Source organism: Drosophila hydei, unplaced genomic scaffold (genome assembly GCF_003285905.1).
Source record: "Drosophila hydei strain 15085-1641.00,03,60 unplaced genomic scaffold, DhydRS2 tig00000172-arrow-pilon, whole genome shotgun sequence".
In the NCBI taxonomy this organism is placed as follows: Eukaryota; Metazoa; Arthropoda; class Insecta; order Diptera; family Drosophilidae; genus Drosophila; species Drosophila hydei.
The window spans coordinates 2,857,566-2,876,551 of record NW_022045682.1 but is presented as its reverse complement, the minus strand read 5'-3'; the positions used below and the strand labels follow the sequence as shown (position 1 = coordinate 2,876,551).

General features: G+C 41.1%; 6 protein-coding genes across 9 annotated transcripts; 3 read left to right on the top strand and 3 right to left on the bottom strand.

The window, feature by feature from the left end:
* Positions 1-224: 224 nt before the first annotated feature.
* On the top strand, positions 225-3,608 carry LOC111602463. 3 transcript variants are annotated; one of them, XM_023319523.2, is made up of 3 exons: positions 225-1,382; positions 1,436-3,367; positions 3,435-3,608. In XM_023319523.2, the coding sequence occupies exons 2-3, from the start codon at positions 2,330-2,332 to the stop codon at positions 3,531-3,533; spliced, it is 1,137 nt and encodes a 378-aa protein (XP_023175291.2). In that variant the 5' UTR covers positions 225-1,382; positions 1,436-2,329; the 3' UTR covers positions 3,534-3,608. The 3 variants fall into 3 exon arrangements, with proteins under 3 accessions (XP_023175291.2, XP_030079182.1, XP_030079181.1); XM_030223322.1 differs by lacking the exon at positions 3,435-3,608 and having other exon boundaries at positions 1,454-2,578; XM_030223321.1 differs by lacking the exon at positions 3,435-3,608 and having other exon boundaries at positions 1,436-2,578.
* A 245-nt stretch (positions 3,609-3,853) lies between these two features.
* Positions 3,854-6,162, top strand: LOC111602450 (probable protein S-acyltransferase 23; the record flags this gene model as incomplete). Its single annotated transcript, XM_023319509.2, has 2 exons — positions 3,854-5,566; positions 5,627-6,162. Coding segments are annotated over 2 exons (1,905 nt in total), but the record flags the coding sequence as incomplete, so codon positions are not given.
* A 256-nt stretch (positions 6,163-6,418) lies between these two features.
* On the bottom strand, positions 6,419-9,506 carry LOC111602445 (engulfment and cell motility protein 1). Its single transcript, XM_023319503.2, has 4 exons — positions 9,281-9,506; positions 7,803-8,831; positions 7,169-7,720; positions 6,419-7,108 (listed from the first exon to the last, which is right to left on the bottom strand). Exons 1-4 carry the CDS (start codon positions 9,390-9,392, stop codon positions 6,609-6,611), a joined length of 2,193 nt encoding a protein of 730 aa, XP_023175271.1. The 5' UTR covers positions 9,393-9,506; the 3' UTR covers positions 6,419-6,608.
* Positions 9,392-10,948, bottom strand: LOC111602447 (tRNA (cytosine(38)-C(5))-methyltransferase). 2 transcript variants are annotated; one of them, XM_023319505.2, is made up of 3 exons: positions 10,885-10,948; positions 10,685-10,812; positions 9,392-10,629 (listed from the first exon to the last, which is right to left on the bottom strand). In XM_023319505.2, the coding sequence occupies exons 2-3, from the start codon at positions 10,743-10,745 to the stop codon at positions 9,653-9,655; spliced, it is 1,038 nt and encodes a 345-aa protein (XP_023175273.2). In that variant the 5' UTR covers positions 10,746-10,812; positions 10,885-10,948; the 3' UTR covers positions 9,392-9,652. The 2 variants fall into 2 exon arrangements, with proteins under 2 accessions (XP_023175273.2, XP_023175274.2); XM_023319506.2 differs by lacking the exon at positions 10,885-10,948 and having other exon boundaries at positions 10,685-10,845.
* Positions 10,949-10,989: 41 nt separating this feature from the next.
* LOC111602446 (probable ribosome production factor 1) lies at positions 10,990-12,399 on the top strand. Its single transcript, XM_023319504.2, has one exon. It carries the CDS (start codon positions 11,099-11,101, stop codon positions 12,320-12,322), a length of 1,224 nt encoding a protein of 407 aa, XP_023175272.2. The 5' UTR covers positions 10,990-11,098; the 3' UTR covers positions 12,323-12,399.
* A 60-nt stretch (positions 12,400-12,459) lies between these two features.
* Positions 12,460-14,442, bottom strand: LOC111602448 (peroxisomal biogenesis factor 19). Its single transcript, XM_023319508.2, has 7 exons — positions 14,244-14,442; positions 13,955-14,010; positions 13,763-13,883; positions 13,481-13,697; positions 13,338-13,421; positions 13,118-13,281; positions 12,460-12,839 (listed from the first exon to the last, which is right to left on the bottom strand). Exons 2-7 carry the CDS (start codon positions 14,007-14,009, stop codon positions 12,602-12,604), a joined length of 879 nt encoding a protein of 292 aa, XP_023175276.1. The 5' UTR covers position 14,010; positions 14,244-14,442; the 3' UTR covers positions 12,460-12,601.
* Between the last annotated feature and the right edge of the window lie 4,544 nt (positions 14,443-18,986).

Genomic DNA, 18,986 nt, shown 5'->3' with positions numbered 1-18,986 from the left:
AATCGATAATCAACCAGGGATACAGCGCCAAGAGTTGCACTTAAGCCGCAAAGTTAATGAATTATTAAATAATATAAATAAAAACAAAATAAATATGTATTTTTTGAGTCATGGTTTTATCGCAGGATTTTCATATGTTATTCTTTATTTGTTACAATAGGAGTAAATTTATAAATCGCTCTTGCTATAGAAGGTAATCACTATCGTTATCGAGTAAGATCTGTTGCTTCTAGTTAATATTGTCAGTCGGCGGAATTGAAAGCATTTGGCAGGCGGGACTATTAAATAATGAATGCTTACAAGCATAATCATCCAAGATGATAGATAACGTTAACGACGATTGTCAATTTATCATTATCAACTATTTGAACTATTCTTCACAATTTTGGCTATGGGTGGCCTCAAAGGACTTCGCTCCCAGATTACATAGAAATGTAAGCTATATTTTACAACGCAAAACAAGCCATGCTCTAGATTATTACCACTGGTTTGGAGAGTATGTGCATAATCCAACAGAGCTGGAGGATGACTTTCTAAGAACTATTAGTTCAACGGTAGAACACTTGGATCTAAAATCTGTTAACCTGAAAAACTTGGAATGCTTAATGAAGCACAGTTTTCCATGCATTCGGTCGCTGCATTACAGGCCGGATAAAGTGGATGGCACCGAACACGATGAAGCTCTAGAACTGTTAGTAAAACTTTTTCCAGGACTCACATCATTTAAGCCGTTTGGGCCAGTTGATGGTGGAGTAATTGAAAAGTTGAAAAACTTGCGGAAACTGGACTTAAGTAGAAGTAGTTTATTTAATACGCGCTTATCACTGCGTACTTTCCAGGAACTGGAACACCTAGTAATTAGCTTGTATTTTTTTAAAGGCATTTCCATTGAGACTATATTAAATTTGCCCAAGCTTCGTTCGTTTAGTTTTTCAACTGAAAGCACACAAAATAAAAGCATTTTAAGCGAGATTATAGAGCAACGAGGGCTGGACATACGTGAACTAAGCTTTAGATTTATCGACTGGAGCCAATCACTGGATAAACTGAAGCAGCTCAAGAACTTGCGCCAGTTGATGTTAATGGAGGATTCCTTCAAGAAGGCGCACTTTCAAGCCTGGATTAGTAATCTGCCAGAATTAGAGCAATTAAACATGGTTGGAGGCCAGTTTTGGTACTATGAAAGAGACCTCTGGAAAGCAGTCGCCAGCTGCAGCTCGCTCAAAATTTTAAATTTCTCAGACACGCTGATTGATGATGAGTTCTATGACTCAAGCAGACATCACATGGAAGAAGCATTGAACAATCGCTCACAGCCTCTTCTGCTACATTGCTACAATACAGGCGAATACGATCGTGACACTGCCGAGTGTCAGCAACTGGTGAGTGGGTTGTGTTTCCATCTTTTGTTGATAACAGTTTGTTCATTTTTCAGATCAATCAAAATTTCAAGCATTTGAATTTGATAGTTTCGTTTAAGGAATTAAAAGTGGATGATATTCCTTTCCAATACACAAAAATTGTGTTTGCATAAATGGAGTTTGTTTATTATAGCTCATTACACTCATTACACTGAAAAACGAGGCTTTAAGAGTAAAAACAATTGTCCTTCCCTCATATTGATAATAATCATTGGCCGTTCACCAGGGCTGCATTGAAGGTGATGTCAGAATTTAAATATTTATGGAAATCGGTTGCTATAAATTTGCCATTTATGGCAGATATCACAAATAAGTGTTTGATAAAACTATTAAACGGCAATTAGCCACATCTAATTAGAAACTCTTGTATCAATCAATATCTGAGTAGATAATAAATTACTTGAAAAGAAATGAGCCACATTTAGCAAAGGATTTCATTATCATTTAGAGTCCAATAACTAAGCAGCATTTGGAATTTCGCACTCTGGAGGGAGTTTATCTGATGAGTGGCTAAAGCTCTTTGTAAAAAACCATTTTATTATAAAAAAAATTTTAAGTTTTACATATTTACTTACATATTTATTCAATCGAAAAAAAAAAACAAACAAATCACATATATACAATATAACTATCAGTTTTTCGCCAGTGAGGATACATAAATTTGTATGGACGCATGTTGCTATAAAGCAGCAGCAATACTTGCGCGAGCGGAGATTGCATTTCACACAGATGCATGAATTAGTATGGACACAAGTTGCAATAAAGCTGCAGCGATAATTGCGCGAGCGGAGATTTCATTTCACAACTAAATCAAATCCGCAAAACGTGCGTCGCAATAATTTTTAGCCGGCGGAAAAAGGCTAGTGAAGAAAGAAACTTAAAAATTTTCATTAATAACCGTCCACAAGATGATGGAAATTCTTAATGACGATTGTCAACTGCTTATTATAAGCTATTTGGACCTGATATCACAATTCCGGTTGTGGGTGGCATCAAAGAACTTTGCTCCGCAAATTTATAATAATTTGTGCTACGCCTGGCAGAGACAACCATGTCATAAGTTAAGTCATTACATGATTGAGGAGTTTGCAACACATGGCATACAGAGCGAGTTGGATTTCATTGCCATCATCAGTCCAACTGTGAGAGATCTGAGATTACGCGTCGTTTATCTAAGGAATTTGGAGCGCTGGCGGGGCCTAAGTTTTCCGTTAATGGAAACGCTGCATTTCACACTGAAAGAAAACGGCACCACCAAACATGACAGGGCACTAGAGCTTATAGTCGAACTCTTTCCAAGGCTGAGATCATTCAAGTCGGCAGCGTCCATCAATGGCCAAATAATTGAAAAATTGACAATGTTGCAATCCTTAGACTTAATGAAAAGTGTGCCAATTAATGTCGGTGTATCCGTGACTAAGTTCCAGCAGCTCGAACACCTTAAGCTTAATGAGCACTTTTTATCAAACAATCCCACTGGGAGCATCATGAGTTTACCGAAGCTTCGCTCGCTGTGCTTTAGGCCCAAATGGCCGCAATATGAAAATATTCTGAAAGAGATAGTTGAGCTACGAGGGCAAGACATAATTCACATTGCTTTCTGTTCAGAATGGGGTGAGCTGCTTGGACACCTGAAACAGCTTAAGAACTTGCGGCAGTTGACCTTCTACGATAGCGACGAGGCGAATGCATTTAATTCTCTGATTTCTAGCTTACCAGTATTGGAGCAATTGAATCTGATCACATCAGATGCATTTTTACCCAATGAGATTGAGCTCTGGCGAATTGTCGCTACGTGCAGCTCGCTTAAAATATTGAATATATCGCAAATACCGATTGACTATAAGTTTTTTGACCTAAGAAATAGTGCCATGAACAGGGCGTTAAGAAACCGTTCGCAGCCTCTGACATTGCATTGTTGTAGAAGTGGCGAATTTGAGCATCTGGTGAGTGGAAGAGCCTTATATTTGTAATATTTTCTTTTCTTTATCAAATAAATACTCTTATTTTCAGATTGCTGAAAATTTCAGGCATCCGAATTTGATTCTTTCCTTCAAGGATTTCAAATTAGATAATATTCCTTATTACTGTACCAAAGTCTACTTTGCTTAATCAATTGACAATTATTTAATAATTATATGTTGTATAAAAGAAAACCAAATGTAATAAATGAATCTTATTAATAAAGATGATCATCTTCGCAGCATGTTGCCATAAATCCAAAATTTATGGCAGAAACGTTGGTAAAAAAAAGAATCGCTGTCGACTAAGGTCGATTTGTTGATTACTTTTAGTCGGAGACGTGGGAGCTTAGAATTCTCATCGAACTGCTGTGCTATCGAAATTCACAGCTGTTTTATAATTGGCGCCAATTCGAATTCGAATGTCCTACATTCGCAATTAATATTGATTTTTAAACTGCTGACATAATTTTTGTCCTGGTGTTTATTTTTGTGTGCAAGAATTTTATTCCTCCAGGTGTCGCTTATAAAGCCAACAAAATTGCACATCTACTGGAAAATCCGTTGCACCACCAACCACCGCTATCAGGTGGCACAGCGGAACGTCTTGGTGTAGAATTTGATTTCTACAACGTGGCCTCCAGCAAGGTACACCCCAGTCCGGGGGCAGCGCGTAGTGTATGGGCGCTGCCCCTGACGGCCTCTTCGTCATGCAACATGGAGGAAGATGGTCATGCTCATGCTGACATTGACATCGACATCGATCATCGAGCGCACTCGCCACCAGGCGCCAATGGAGCAGCCAACAATGTGGATGGCAGCGAGCACGACAGCAATATGCTGCTATTTGAGGGCTTGGATGGCGCTACCGTAAATCTGGATGATATTTTCGATATAATAAAGAATGGTGAAGTGAGTGAGGTAGAGAATCTAGTGGAGAAATTCGGCATGGAATGCCTCTCGGCCAGGGATCGACATGGCTATACGCCTGCTCATTGGATTGCGCTCAATGGAAATGTCCAATTGATGAGGTATTTGATAGAACGAACGGCTCCAATTGATTTGCCCTGTTTGGGCACCCAGGGTCCCCGACCTATTCACTGGGCCTGTCGCAAGGGTCACGCCTCGGTAGTGCAGGTGCTGCTGCAGGCGGGTGTTGCGGTCAATGCGGCTGATTTCAAGGGATTGACACCTCTTCATCTAGCCTGTATGTACGGACGCACTGCAACAGCGGCCTACCTGTTGGGCATGGGTGCCCTAAACAATCTAACGGATATCAATGGAGATACAGCATTGCACTGGGCTGCTTATAAGGGTCATGGAGATCTGATGCGTCTGCTTATGTATTCCGGTGTGGAGCTGCAGAAGACGGATAACTTTGGTTCTACGCCGTTGCACTTGGCCTGCTTATCCGGCAATATCAATTGTGTGCGTTTGCTGTGCGAGAAGTCGCAGCTGGAGCTGGAGCCGAGGGACAAGAACGGTAAGACACCAATTATGCTAGCTCAAGCTCATCAGCATCAGGATGTGGTGCGGCTACTCTACGGCGAGGTCAAGAAGAAATCACGCTGGATTCCGTCTGTCTCGGAGAGTTGGGGCTGGCTCTTTGGTGGAGCCGGTGATTCCAAAGGACCTCTCTTTCTCTTCCTCTTCTCCGTGCTACTTTGGGGCTATCCGATGTATATGATAAGGGCCATACCTATCACATGGAATATCTTAAGACGTTCTCATTACTGCTTCATCTACTGGAATGTGGTCATGTGGGTCAGTTGGGCGATTGCGAATCGCAGGGATCCGGGTTATATACCGCTCAGTTCCGATGCCTACTACCGGGCTATCAAGCAGATTCCCTACTTTGATAAGCTGAAGAAGCGGAACGTAATGCTCACCCGGCTGTGCCACAGCTGTCGCTGCCTGCGCCCACTGCGTGCCAAGCACTGCCGTGTCTGTAATCGCTGTGTCTCCTACTTCGATCATCATTGTCCTTTCATCTACAATTGTGTGGGACTGCGCAATCGGATGTGGTTCTTTCTGTTTGTGCTCTCCGTCGCCGTCAATTGCTCATTTACCATTTACTTTGCCTGCTATTGTGTGATGATCGAGGGATTCACAATGCTCTATGTGCTGGGTCTAATCGAGGCCATTGTCTTCTGTGGTCTGGGATGGATACTCACCTGCACATCTGTAAGGACACGTTGCTTACTATCTGCAAGCCTTATTGACATGGTTTATTTCTTTTGGCAGATCCTTCATGCGTGCATGAATCTCACCACGAACGAAATGTTCAACTACAAGCGTTATCCCTATTTGCGGGATAAGCGTGGTCGGTACCAGAATCCCTTCTCTCGCGGTCCCATCTTGAATCTCTTGGAGTTCTTTGTTTGCCTGCCGGATAGAGGCGATGACACCGATCTGCTCTTGGAGGATAATATTTGATTAAGAAGCTAGGAGCGCGCTCATGCTCGCCGGCGCAAGGTGCCCGTGCGTGGATAATAGCGACAGTCGCCGCTCCTAGGCGACGGCTGTGCTTTGATTTTGCTCCACAGGCTTTAGCTTTGGCTTTATGGCTTACTCGACTTTTGGCTACAATCCAAGTTTTTTATCCAATCAACAATTGCAATATAAGAATATTCCACTATATATCTTAGCTCTTAGGACAACTCTACAGAACATGTTCTGCTTCCTTGCAGATGAGTCGCTTTAGTTAGAAATTCTTGACAATTTTATAAGATACCATTATATATTAGGATAAATCTATAAAACATGCTCTGCATCCTTGCCGAGGGATAAGTAGATGAAATTCTTGATCGTTTTTGAATTATCTCTAAGCAAATATTCTGCAAGGATATTCTTGATACAGTTATATATGTTATCATAAATAAGAATACGCTTCTCTTGTTACAGTTTGCTTTTTCATTTTGTACAAAATGGTTAATGTATAAAAAGTTGTATTTAAATGAATCTCTAAAAATATTAATATTAATATACTTAATATAATTAAATACAAAAATGTATTGTAAATGGTGATTACTAAATGGCTAAGCGCTCCATCCTTTTTTTGTTTGTTCATTCTTTGTTTTGAAATTGCACAGTTAATACTAATTCAGATCGGAGAGTATGAACCTACACTATATAAGGGGTACACTTTGGTATGTATTTTGAGGAATTTGGAACGAACGATTATTGCAATAAATTTAAATCAAAATAAATGAAATACTGAGTTGCTTTAGCTCTCGAAACAAAAGTCATAGTTCTCGGGATCTTCGGGAATTGGCGGCGGATCCTTGCTAATATCCACGCCCTCAGTATCAAGCAGACGTAATTTGATCTCCATGGAGAGGAGCGTGTCAAAATCTTCTTTTTTCTGCTTGCTCGACATCTCTTGGCCGAGCAATGCATTGATGCCATCTGTCCAATAATTGAAGACATTCTCGTCGGGCGCCACAAAATCCAGAGTGGAATGATCCATGCTCTCAAATGTTATCGAAAAAGCAAAATTTACGGGCGATTTACGTGTGCGCGCCTCCTTCATGTGCGGGCACTCTTTGCCCTCCAGCAGCTGCTTAATATCAATGATAGGCAACTTCTTTGGCAGCTCCTCCAGCGTAGGTATGTTCTTCTCATCGCAGTCGCCGTAGTGAATGACCTTGTGATTGGGCGATAAGCGAGCGTACCAGAACTTGTCCTTGCTGCGGGTGCCGCGCAGGTATTTAGAGAAACGTGTGCCTGAAATACAAGAGAAATTAATGAATAAATGCTTAAGAAATGAGAGACTAGGGCGCATACCTTCTACTAGAAATGAGAGACGCTGCTGCTTGATGAGCTCCACAATTTGTGGTGAGATTTTCTCCTTTAGTTTCACAATAGCCGATGCTGTCGAATCGCATTCCTCCTTCGAGGTGCGCTCTTGTTGACGCAAAGTCGTGATCTGCTGATATGTTAGCAAGGCAATCTTGCTGCGAAAATCCTCTAGATTCTCGGGGCGCGATTTCAGAGTGCGCTGAATTTGTTCGCGTACTACGCTGAACACCTTTTGGAAGTCTTCGGCGGTGGCGCGCATATCCTTCCACGTGCGATTCAATGTGATTACACAAATGCAGAAGAACTCCTCGAACGGCTGATCGTGCGTGAAGAACATGGGCTGAAAGTCGCCTGACTGTTCGGCGGGAGGTTCGCCAATCCGTAAAATGTGGCACAACACCTTCACCAGTTCAATGGAGGTGCGACCGAAAGGACACTCATGCTCATCCGCACGGCAGGAATTTTCATGCACAATCTTAGTGTACTGCTGCGTATAGTTGCGAGCAAAGTAAACCATACAATCTAGAGCCAGTATGCCTAAAAGTAGAAATTTGAATAAATTATTAATAATTCTTTCATTATTATATATTAATATATATTAAGATGTCTTCATAATTACCCGGTGGCGTCTCAATAAAGTCCTGAGCTGGATTGATGTCGCACTTGAAGCCTAGCTTCTTGTAATACTGCGAAAAGTTAACATTGCCTGCGCCCGATCCTGATCCAGAGCCGCCGCTACCACCGCGTCGAATGTGCTCATCATTCAGGTTAAGCGTGCCCGCATAATCATCAAATGCAATTCGGCGTAGCTCTTTGATCTTCTCGTATGCGTCCTGGTCTTGGGCATTCATTTTCATTCTCATACGCTTCTCCAATAGGCCAAGCGTCAGAGTCTGCAGCACATACAGCTGGTGGGTCATCTCGGTGCTCAGCCCATTGCCAATGAGGGCTAATCTATAATTCCTCGCACTTATCGTATGAGCAATGGTACGCTTGCGTGACTCATCGGCCTTCATGAAGAGCGCATTGAGCAGAGCAATGGCATTTTGTCGCATTACAGGGGAGTTCGCCTCCTGCAGCAGATGTAGTATATCCTGGAGCTTAATTTCTTCGGCAACTAGGACATATTTACTGCTGCTCTGCACAATATTCTCCAGGTTCGAGAGCGCACTCTCACCGCATTTGGCGGGATACTTTTGAAAGTTGCGCACAATTTCGATGTTGCGTGCCACAAAGCTGTTCTCGGGCACCTCCCAGGAGACGGTGCCATGCTCCATAAGCTCTACAAAGCTAGCCAAGCTGTACTTCAATATATCTTCGTCCTTTTGATTCACGTCTTCGATCATTTTGATGAGTATATCCAAACCCTTCTCCTTGATGAACTCCAGCGCAAATGTGTGATCCATACTAAGCGAGGACAGCTCCTTTAGACGTTGTGCTTTATCCAATGGCACGCCATTTATCAAAGTTTCCAATGCATCGCTGGCCGTTTTAGATGGTGAGTACTGTAACCGCAGCACTGAGCCATTTTTAATCTCATTACGATTCTTCTCCGTCACATATTTCATATTGTTTGTTTCGCAGAACTGGAGTGCATAGTTCTGATGATCGCTTATAGACCAGCTGTTGCATATTTCCTGGATTTTACCTGTGAAAATGTAGATTTTGCTTTAGAGATAATTATATATACGGTTTAATTTCGGGTTGTCTGCCTTACGAGCATCCGTCTGTTTCTTTAGCAATGATTAAAATCTAATTATAATCGATATGTAGCCTAAATTTATATCGCATAGCCTCTTAGGCTACATGACTGATCAAATAAAAGCTGGATTTAAACACCCTTCACACACTCATCACTATCGTCAACTTCCATCTGCACTTCCTGTCCGCTTCTGTGCATTCTAATGAGACCTCACGCTGACATCATGAGCTGCACTGCAAAGGGCGTTGGCGCTATATTTTGCTTAACTTGGTAAACTGAACGCTTTTTTAAACTACATTTAAATTACATGCTAACACATATATGCCACCGTGAGTCGTCAATAAAATATCTTTATTTAGAGTTTTTAGTGTTAGCAACAAAAAGTTGATACATACTTGCGAGGGGATGCCTTTGGTCGAGATTTATTAGCTGCGCTATATGATTCTCGCGCTCAACAGCTATTTTTACTATATGCGCATCTTTTACCGGCATCTTTTTTGGTATCATTTTGAGTGATTCTGCTTAATTTAGCTGTACTAATTAAAATTATTGTTTTATTTTCCCTAGTCTGGGGTATTGTGATTAATTGGTTATTATGCATAAGCGGAATCGATAGGTTCGATATGAGCGATAGTTTTCGACTAGGGCTACTCAATGCCTAGAATTTAATCTTGTAATCGATGTAGTTTATCCATTGCTTTCTTTTCAGTAGTAAGTTCTGAAAGCTTTTTCTTTATTAAGTCAATTTATATACAATTTTGAATTTGTTATGTAGTCAGCAATTTAAGTAATTCACCCACAACGCAAACATTTATGCTGTTACCCAGCAGTCGATACTTTTGCCGACTCGTTGTATCGGCGGGAAATTCAAATTCTTCCGGAAAACTCATAAGCCGCGCCACTTCTCTCGGCGTAAAATAACGAAGTTTTACCTTCCTTAAAAGCTGAAGTCTTCGTTGCTGTGCTACTTCCCAATCTTTGCTGTTGGGATCCATGTCAATTTCTTTAACTGCTTCGAATATACTGTGCGACTGTGCTTCAGAAAGCGGTGTAAATGCCGAACCGGTGCCTTCTGTGTAGTGAGTGTATCCTTTTGTAAAGCACATTGATCTACTCTGTGATGGATGAATGATGTCCATGACCAGGACCCTTTTGGTCAGCACGTCATCCGGTACAAGGGTGTCATCAGGAACGTCTGACTCAAGAATTGTGGATATTTTGCAGGTTGGCTGCTGATTTGAATCAGCTTTTTTACCTGGCAAATGTTCCCATATTTTCTCACCGTCAAAATCGAATCCTTTGCTCTTCCGTGCTATGCAATAATATCGATATCGAGTATTGGGCACATTGAACTGTGTGGGCGTTAGAATGAATTCGCGCCAATGGTATCCAGCTTTTTCTAGAGCTTCAATAAATTGTTGACGAGCTTGAGATACCTCAAATCCTTTCACATTCTCCATTAGCACATATTCAAGCGTCTCACATTGCGGAATCAATGAACAAAGATGGGATAGAGCGCAGGATCGCTTGTCTTCCACGTCACGTTGCAGGCCTTGTCGCGTGTGAGGTTGACAGGGTGGCGACATCAGCAAAATGTTGGCATCCATTTTTTTTATTTCCTTCACAGTTAAACTCTGGATATTTCTCGTCTTTACAACTGTAGCTCCATAATTGTGCGCATAAACCGCATTGGCTACTGTGTTTACATCCATAGCTGCAACGACTTCGCCGGAGAGTTGCGCATCTGCAAATTAATTGAATTAGATGCATCTCTTGTATTATTACAAATATTTACATACATTTAAACGCATAATGCATGCCGCCAATGCCGCTAAAAAGTTCCAATACACGAAATTCCATCTTAAACAATTTGTTTATGTTTTAACTGCATGCTTCCAAACATCTGTTTGTCATTCACCACAATCACCTGTTGGTTTAATACATTATGTCGAGCAAATTAAATCAAACACTAGTATATTTTCTATGAGTTAATATTTACTATAATTAAAACACATAATTTAAGCCGCTGAAAAAGTTTCATGACTTCAGATATAAATAATTTTCTATTGTATATATTTTCAGTGCACACTGCACAGCTGATTTGTCATTCACCGCGAGAGAATGTGTGAGTGGCATTACTGTTAAGAAGCAGAAAGTCAACACGTGCCGCTTAGCAGTAGTTTAACAAATAGCTTGGTATTAATTGAGAGATCATGGGTAAAATTAAAAGAAAACCACAACCCAAGCCTGTAGAGCAGGATTCAGATAGTGACTCCAGCTTTGCGGAGGAGGAAATTGTGGAGGAGCAGCCGCAAGGTCCAGTCACTGACAGTAGCGATGACAGCGACATAGAAATGGACCAAAAGTCAGCTAAAAAGAAAGGAAAAAATGAAGAAGAGAAGGTAGAAGGGGAACCAGGCTTTGGTGATGATGATGATGATAACGATGATGACGATGATGATGGCGACGACGATGATGATGACGACAGCGATGATGATGATGATAATGACGATGACAAAAAGAAGGCGCGCCTCCCAGTGCTTAATCCTCTTAGCTTAATGAAAAACAAAGAACAGCGTATGGCGCTCTTTCGTAAAATGAAAAAGGAGAAACATAAGAAAAAGATGCAGGAGCGACGAGCACGTCGCAAGGCAGGATTACCAGCCAATCCGGGTCACACTATTGAAAGTTTGCGTGAAAAGGATCAAACTGAGGTGAGTAATCTCAACGATTCAGACAATGAAGAGCTGCGCAAGGAGCTGGAGTTGGACGATTTCAGTACGTATTTCGAGCGCATCTACGAGCCTAAGGTGCTAATCACATTCGCCGACAATCCAGTAACAAAGACTCGCAAATTTGGGCTCGAACTGTCGCGTATATTTCCCAATGCTCTGGTGAAGATACGCAACAAGGCTTCGGTAAAGAAGATCTGCAAGAGTGCCGAACGGGAACAGTTTACGGATGTTGTTATTGTGAACGAGGATAGACGCAAGCCCAATGGTTTGTTGGTCATTCACCTGCCGAACGGGCCGACTGCTCATTTCAAGCTTTCGAATGTGAAATTGACATCAGATATCAAGCGGAATCACAAGGAGATCACAAAGCACCGACCCGAAGTAATATTGAATAATTTTACAACTCGATTGGGCTTAACAGTGGGTCGAATGCTGGGCGCGCTCTTCCATCACGATCCGGAGTTCCGGGGTCGACGAGCGGTTACCTTTCACAACCAGCGAGATTATATATTCTTTCGTCATCATCGCTACGAGTTCTCCAAGGAAGGCAAAAAAGTTAAGCTGCGGGAGTTGGGGCCACGTTTTACACTCAAGCTGCGCTCCCTCCAGGAAGGCACATTCGATAGCAAGACGGGCGACTACACCTGGATCATTAGCAACAAACGACATGCCATGGAATCCAGGCGTCGTTTCTTCCTCTAATTTAAGAATAATTTCCTTTTAATTTCTTTTAAATGTGAATATTTTGTATTTCGTAGAGAACATAAATACAATTTAAGCCAAATAATATGTGTAAAACTATTTTTATGCACGATGAATAACCACCAAAAACAAAAGATATAATAACCATCACGAGATGTCGTTTAAATGTATAAGATAATTTTTATCCTTATGCTACATGTGCAACATTCAACAGATTGGCACTCCACGAGGAACGACACAACACCCAAAAAGAGAAAAAGCCTGCCGTTTCCCAAAAATTCACATTGTCGGGCATTGAGGGTTTGGCACACCGCCAGCTGCTGTTGGATCAATTAAGGGCAAATCTCCACCAGTCTCTGCTAATATCTCTGCTGGCGGTTGTCCATAATCTTGTAGCTTGCGCATATCATCGAGTACTACACGGAATTTCTCACGTTTTACGGTTGCTGTATCATCGGGTTTTTCGCTCTGCAAATGACCCTCAATCACCTTGTACAAGTCCATCTGCTTTTGGTATCTGTAAAGGAAGAAGTTAAAGTTTATATAAACAGATCATAAACGGGCGCCTTAACAACATATTCAACTCATTCAGCTAGGCTTATTTCTAACTTTACATATGCATATTGTAAGATTTCATAGATTGCAAAATCCCATTTATCTTACATTTTAAACCTATTGACACATTTTCCAATTGTATACATTTGCTATATAGAGCTCTTACTGTGGAAATAGTTAAGCAAATATGCATGCGAGTCACGTAGTTGCCAACAATTGGTCGCGGTCTAAATGAATCACCTTTCTTTATCCTCTGCTGACAGCTTGGCGTCATTTTCTTCCAAGTATTTGGGATACTTCTCTAACAGTTCCTTAATGCTAGGCAACAGGATTTCGGCAGAGAGCAGGCTCTGCATCATGCCCTCCATAAAAGGCAGGAAATTGTTACCTTCACCTTCGGCGCCCTAGAAATGTTATATACAAATTATTAAATAATAAACATGCTTCCACAACACTTTACCTCCAGATTCATGGAGCCAAACATGCTGGCTATATCATTCTCAGAGGCGGGTGCAGCCAGATTTTCGGTGCCCTCTTGCAGACCCTTTCAAAACAAACAATGGATCGATTAATAACTCGAGACAATATTGTTAGACTACACACTTTGAGGGCTTGGGAAATGCTATCGGAATACTTGGACACCTCGTCGTCGTTGGCAGTGTTCTCTCCACTCAGCGTGAGGGCAGCAGCTTCTGCCATTTTCTTAAAGCCGGCCATTATTTGCTCAGGATCCTGTGGCATTGGTGGAATATCGCCACTGGGCGTATCCGGACCACCGAAAAGTGTGTTCATTCGATCTGCTAAGATTTTCGCCTGTTCGCTGCAATTCCAAAGTCCAAGTGGATTCGAATAAGAAAGATAACACCGAACACGTTGTTCACTCACATGAAAAATGCATCGGGATCTTCGTTGCCCTCACCGACAGTAGTTGCTGTCCCATCCGTTGTGGCCACCGACTTCTCCGACTTGGTTCCGCTTTTGCTTTTGTCAAAGTCTTGCAGTGCATCTGCAATGTGTAATAGATATTTGTTATATAAGTAACTTGATGCATTCTAGTTAAATTCAATTGAGACTCACTGTCGAGCAAATCATTTAGCTCATCACCGTCACCGTTTTGCTTTTGATCAGACATTCTATTTAATATGTGTGATATAAATGATTTAATTACGGGAAAAACGATGTAACACTTGTTTTGACTTGACACAAGGTGTGAGCATGTGTGTGTATGTGAGTGTGTGTTGCGTGTGGCTTATGAAAAGTAACGTGTGTGGGCCGCATACGCAGTCGCTGCTTCTTAAATATATCGATATTTTTTCCAACAGCGGAATTCTTATTGTTTTAACAAAATATTTTCAATTATACTTACTTTTGATTTAACAAATTGCTGAGTGAATTTATTATTAGTTTCTTAATTTATTTATACATTAATTTATCAAAACGTGAATTTACGGACATTTAAGGAAATAGCTTTCGTGGAGAGTAGCTCTCAGTTGACTAAGTATCGATATTTATATTCCTTAATTGAGAGACTCATCGACTTAATATTTCCGTAACGTTCAGGTCGAAATCGATTTGTAATTGAGTTTTTAAAGAGATTTTTTTCCAAACATTTTGACACAAAATCATCATAAATTTTTCAGCTTGAATTTAATTAAGCTAGTTAGCTGACATAGTCGTGGCACACTATTTCAATGCTTAGATTTATATAATAAAATAAATGCTATAGTTATATTCAAAGTTTTTAATTTTTCATTCAATTTATCCAATTATAAAGTTCCGTAAGTGTAGGCTGTATTACGGAAAATGAAGCAAGCCAAGGACATAAGGCAAAGATTATCTAAAATAATCACCCAAAATATTTGTACTCGTTCTGCGAATCACAACAAACAAGCACAGCAAACTAAGGTCATGCACCTTGCTGTGCGAACATGAAGATCGGCGACCAAAACTGCGACCAGAACTTAAACCGCACATACAGAACAGTATAGCTGTGAGGGGCAGCACGGAGATGCGAAACAAATTCGGAAACCAGAACGATATAGCTAGTACTACTCCTACATATGGGTATTTCGGTAGGGAGTCGCAAGGAGGCGTCCAAGGTCAACGAGATGAGGAACCCTGCCATGTTTGCTCATAACCTTCTCATATGGTTGGCTGTTTTTCTGTTTTAACCGCATACCGTTTACCAAAGAGCAAAACGAATTTCCATTTCTCATTCGCTACGCCGAGTTTTTGTGGTAAATTTTTTGGGGCGTTGTCTTTAAGGGTGCGTTATTCCATTGAATATACAAAGGCAGGGGCGGAGTCTACCTGGACATAATGCATAAATTAGTAGCTCACTTTCGAATATAATTTACATTTGAGTGCGAGCGAACTATATGTGATAGAGAGGGAAAGAGAGAGAGAGAGAGAGAGAGAGAGGGAAGGAGAGAGCAAAAAACTCTTTCCTAATTTTGTCTCTTCTGCTAACAATTCAAAGATCAAACCAATATTTTTCATGGAACTTCGAAGTTCCAAGTCAAGAAGTCAAAACAAAAGTCGACCAGCGTAAAAACCCTTTTTGCTTTAACAATAAACACAGTCCAAAAAGTAGAGCTCGCTCTTTTTTGACACAATTTTTAAAGACAAAAACTGTTTATTTAGTTATTATCGTGCCGGAGTACTGAATATAGAAGCGAAACGTTCAGTTACCTGAGCCATAGCACACGCAAATTTTTCTGAAGAACTCGATAATAGAAGACGGAACCATGTGCAGGACCTAAAGGAAGATCATCTCTACCCGCCATAAAATGCGCTGGCGTTTCACTGCGTTTCCTGCTCGTTGCAGTTGTTCCTTTTTTTTGGGAAAGTTTTTCTCGTGCATATAGCCTGCCCATATATCATTCGGGCTGCGATTTCACGGTCACTGATTGCCTCAACGATTTTTGTGTTCTTTTGCCAACTTTTCGACATTTCGTCCTTTGCGCATCCTTTCCAGGGAAGCGTTGAGCGAACTTTTATGGCTCTTAGCACTATAGATCACGCCATAATAGATCGGTGATCGTTCAATGATTGTGGTTTTATAAGCCCACCTATTCAGTCGGATATGTCGCGTGTGCAGGATCTTCCTCTCGCTCCAAGCTGCAGCTACAGCACTTGTTTCTCCGTGGCAATTGCGATTACAGCACTTGGAAATATTTCCTGGAAATTTTTGACACAGTTTTCTTTTGATATCCAACAAATGGCTAGCCCCACCATGAGCATCCCCCGTCTTGTGGAAATGATGCAATGCCTTGTGAGTTTTTACGCCCTAACAGCCGTCGCCGTCTCTGTCGCTGCCCATCAAAGCGTTTAACGCCCAATGCAAATGAGCCCTTGCGTCTGCCTGTCTTCGACTTGATCTTTGGATGCTAGAGGGTTGGCCAGTTCCAGCCAGCATATGCCATATACCACATTTAATGTGGGTCGTCGTCAGAATGTTCTGAGTGATTAAGCGGAAATTAAGTGAGTTTGTGTGTGCGTTGCAGCCTCTCAATTCGCCATGGTTATTTTTAATGTGCACTTTGGGCTGGGCTGGGCTTCACTCTTGTCAGTCGATCAACTCGGTTTTAAGCAATTGCTCTGAATAATATGTAAATATTGCATGTGTTCACATAGAATAAAGACGAATTCAAATTTCGATATTATTTAATGGGCCGTACAGCAAACATAACACAACGCACACTTAAGATTGACCATTGACGGCAAACTATCGATATCCTTTCGTGAAAAGTGTGGTAACATACATAATTGAGCAGCTTTGCGTTTGATAGCGAACGTAACGTAACGTAATATGTTATGATTAAATATTAAGATTACGAATTGTTACTGCTTTAATGTGAATGGCACTTAAAGCTACTCGTAATCTGATTAGCAGTACAATGTTAATAAAAATGTTAGTGGTTAAATCAAAGCTGATCCTTAATCAATACGCAGTACTCTTAAATTTAAGTATGTAAAGCAAACAATGAATGTTATCACCGTGCATACATAAAATTTGCACAAGAATAAACGTATTACGTAACTTAGTATTTCTAGCTTAACATAATATTTTACATGCCAAACATGATGCTGTTCCATGTGATTGACACTTGCTAAGCACTGCAAGCTTCGCTAACATTGCACACTTGAAGCTTCACTTAACAGTGCACTGCAGTTAACATCCTTGATTGGCAAGTCAATTAAATTCTAACCGATTATCGATGTGCAGGACTTTTAAACACCTGTTAATTAAGGCTGCGCTTGCAGAGCAAAGCGCTAACTGAGTATCAATTTCATTGGATCTTTCGGTTGCGCTGCATCTTCAAAAAGCAGGCATTGCCGTGATTAATGACGATATTGAATAATTTTATTTAAATTCGCATACATCCTATACAAAGCGTGGCCAATGGCAGAACGCCGGCATAGATTGTGGATGTGAGAAAAACGCCACCTACTTCTGTGAGCTCCCCTTCGTCGGAGCTCAAACATAATTTCAATAGCTGATGATGAATAGCTCTGTTCGATCTGACGATCTGATGAGCTGGGCAACAGGTTGTAACCACTCAGGAAAACAAATTAATCTTGTTTTTTGTTTTGTTTGTCGCACTTTCTTCGTGAGCATCGAGTTTTTCCATTTGGCCCTGCAGCATGTTTGATGATGCTCCCTGCCCGACGGGAGCGTTGCCTCCAGATGTTTGATTTCAGCCCGATGTGAGTCTCTTCCTCTTGCCATTGTTGTTGCTGTTGCGCCTACCTTGCGCCTTCTGTTTAATGATCAATTTGTTGGCCTCTGATCGTGCCGACAGCGTTTAGCAGTTGCCACTCGTTGCGCGTTGCGCGTTGCGCGTTGCTCTCAGCCTAATGACTTTCGTAAAAGTGGGTGTATTTGGACACAGCGCAGCCCCACTTCACACGTACTTTGGCAACATCTTTGCCAACAGAGCAGACAACTGGTCGGCTCTGGGCCGTGTCGAAATGTGGTCAGAGCAATTCCTTTGCGGTTCGCTTGCGTTTCTGCGGCCAACCATTGGATTATGCATTTTGCATTGTATTTTTCGTTTTGGGTGGGCAGCAACCACACCAGGCCGAGCTGCTCTTTCAATTGAATTCGCAAACTATGCTAATTTCGGAGACAATGCGGTTCTGTGGAAGCGCAGCTCGCGACCCATAAACAACTAATGCCTACAATTAGCCAAGATCAATGCAAAGGGTTAATCGCATTCGCCTTGGCTGCTGATCGGAAAAGCCCCTTGCCCGATGGGCGTTATTTGCGTTAAGCCGCATCCGCAGCTACCTGAGACGCCATCCAACAGAAGGATGGACCAGCCCAGACCAGACCAGATCAGATCAGACCGTGCCAGACCTCGGCTTGCCCATAGCAAATCGTTTACAAATGTTGATCAATAAAACGCCAGACTTCAGTGCGATTAGCCGCTTTAATCGTGTTCAACAAAATTTGTTGAAAACTTTTCACAAATATTTGAAAAAGTCAAAAACTCTTAAGCTGTACGACTTTATCCTTAATCTTTTCTATTTGTTTGCATGCTTTAGCATGGATTTTCGTTTTATGATCCCAGCTCCGCTCACTCTTGGAAAGTTCACTGGGTGGGCTTAGCTCGAGGGGGGCAGCAACTGCTTTTGCACATTTCGCACTCGTATTTACCAAAAATAAATGCGGATTACCGCTGAAGTCAATCGACGCCTCGTCGAGCTCAAAGGGTTGAGCTGCTCACACCCAGAACTTGGACATGGAACTGCTCAGAAATTCATGTGGATTAACTTTTGGCTGAGTGGGAAAAACATTTGAGTTTATGTTTTATTTTTATTCAAGTTTTAGAATAATATTTAAGTAATTATATGAATCAATATATTTTATTTTAATATTGTGAAAAAAATGTTTTAAGTTTTTTTATAATTAAATTAATTATAGGAATTGTATATAATTTTAAAATGTTTTAAAATGATTTCGAAACCTAATTAAATGCTATTTATATATTTTAATGCAAATTTCAAAAATGTTATTCTGTATCAAATTTTAATCCAGACTAAATGGAGATAAAAATCCCTACATTTTCTAACTAAACGACATTTCATTTCTATCTCACTCACA

Bases quoted from the DNA above. Each gene is read 5' to 3' on its own strand.
- LOC111602463 (XM_030223321.1), top strand. From the start codon at position 318: ATGATAGATAACGTTAACGACGATTGTCAATTTATCATTATCAACTAT. The intron at 1,383-1,435 runs GTGAGTGGGTTG...TTCATTTTTCAG, and splicing joins CTGCCGAGTGTCAGCAACTG to ATCAATCAAAATTTCAAGCA.
- LOC111602445 (XM_023319503.2), bottom strand. From the start codon at position 9,392: ATGATACCAAAAAAGATGCCGGTAAAAGATGCGCATATAGTAAAAATA. The intron at 8,832-9,280 runs GTATGTATCAAC...ACATTTTCACAG, and splicing joins CCAAAGGCATCCCCTCGCAA to GTAAAATCCAGGAAATATGC. The intron at 7,109-7,168 runs GTATGCGCCCTA...CTTGTATTTCAG, and splicing joins TCTCTCATTTCTAGTAGAAG to GCACACGTTTCTCTAAATAC.
- LOC111602447 (XM_023319505.2), bottom strand. From the start codon at position 10,745: ATGGAATTTCGTGTATTGGAACTTTTTAGCGGCATTGGCGGCATGCAT. The intron at 10,630-10,684 runs GTATGTAAATAT...ATTAATTTGCAG, and splicing joins CATGCATTATGCGTTTAAAT to ATGCGCAACTCTCCGGCGAA.
- LOC111602446 (XM_023319504.2), top strand. From the start codon at position 11,099: ATGGGTAAAATTAAAAGAAAACCACAACCCAAGCCTGTAGAGCAGGAT.
- LOC111602448 (XM_023319508.2), bottom strand. From the start codon at position 14,009: ATGTCTGATCAAAAGCAAAACGGTGACGGTGATGAGCTAAATGATTTG. The intron at 13,422-13,480 runs GTGTGTAGTCTA...TTGTTTTGAAAG, and splicing joins GCATTTCCCAAGCCCTCAAA to GGTCTGCAAGAGGGCACCGA. The intron at 13,282-13,337 runs GTAAAGTGTTGT...TAACATTTCTAG, and splicing joins TTGGCTCCATGAATCTGGAG to GGCGCCGAAGGTGAAGGTAA.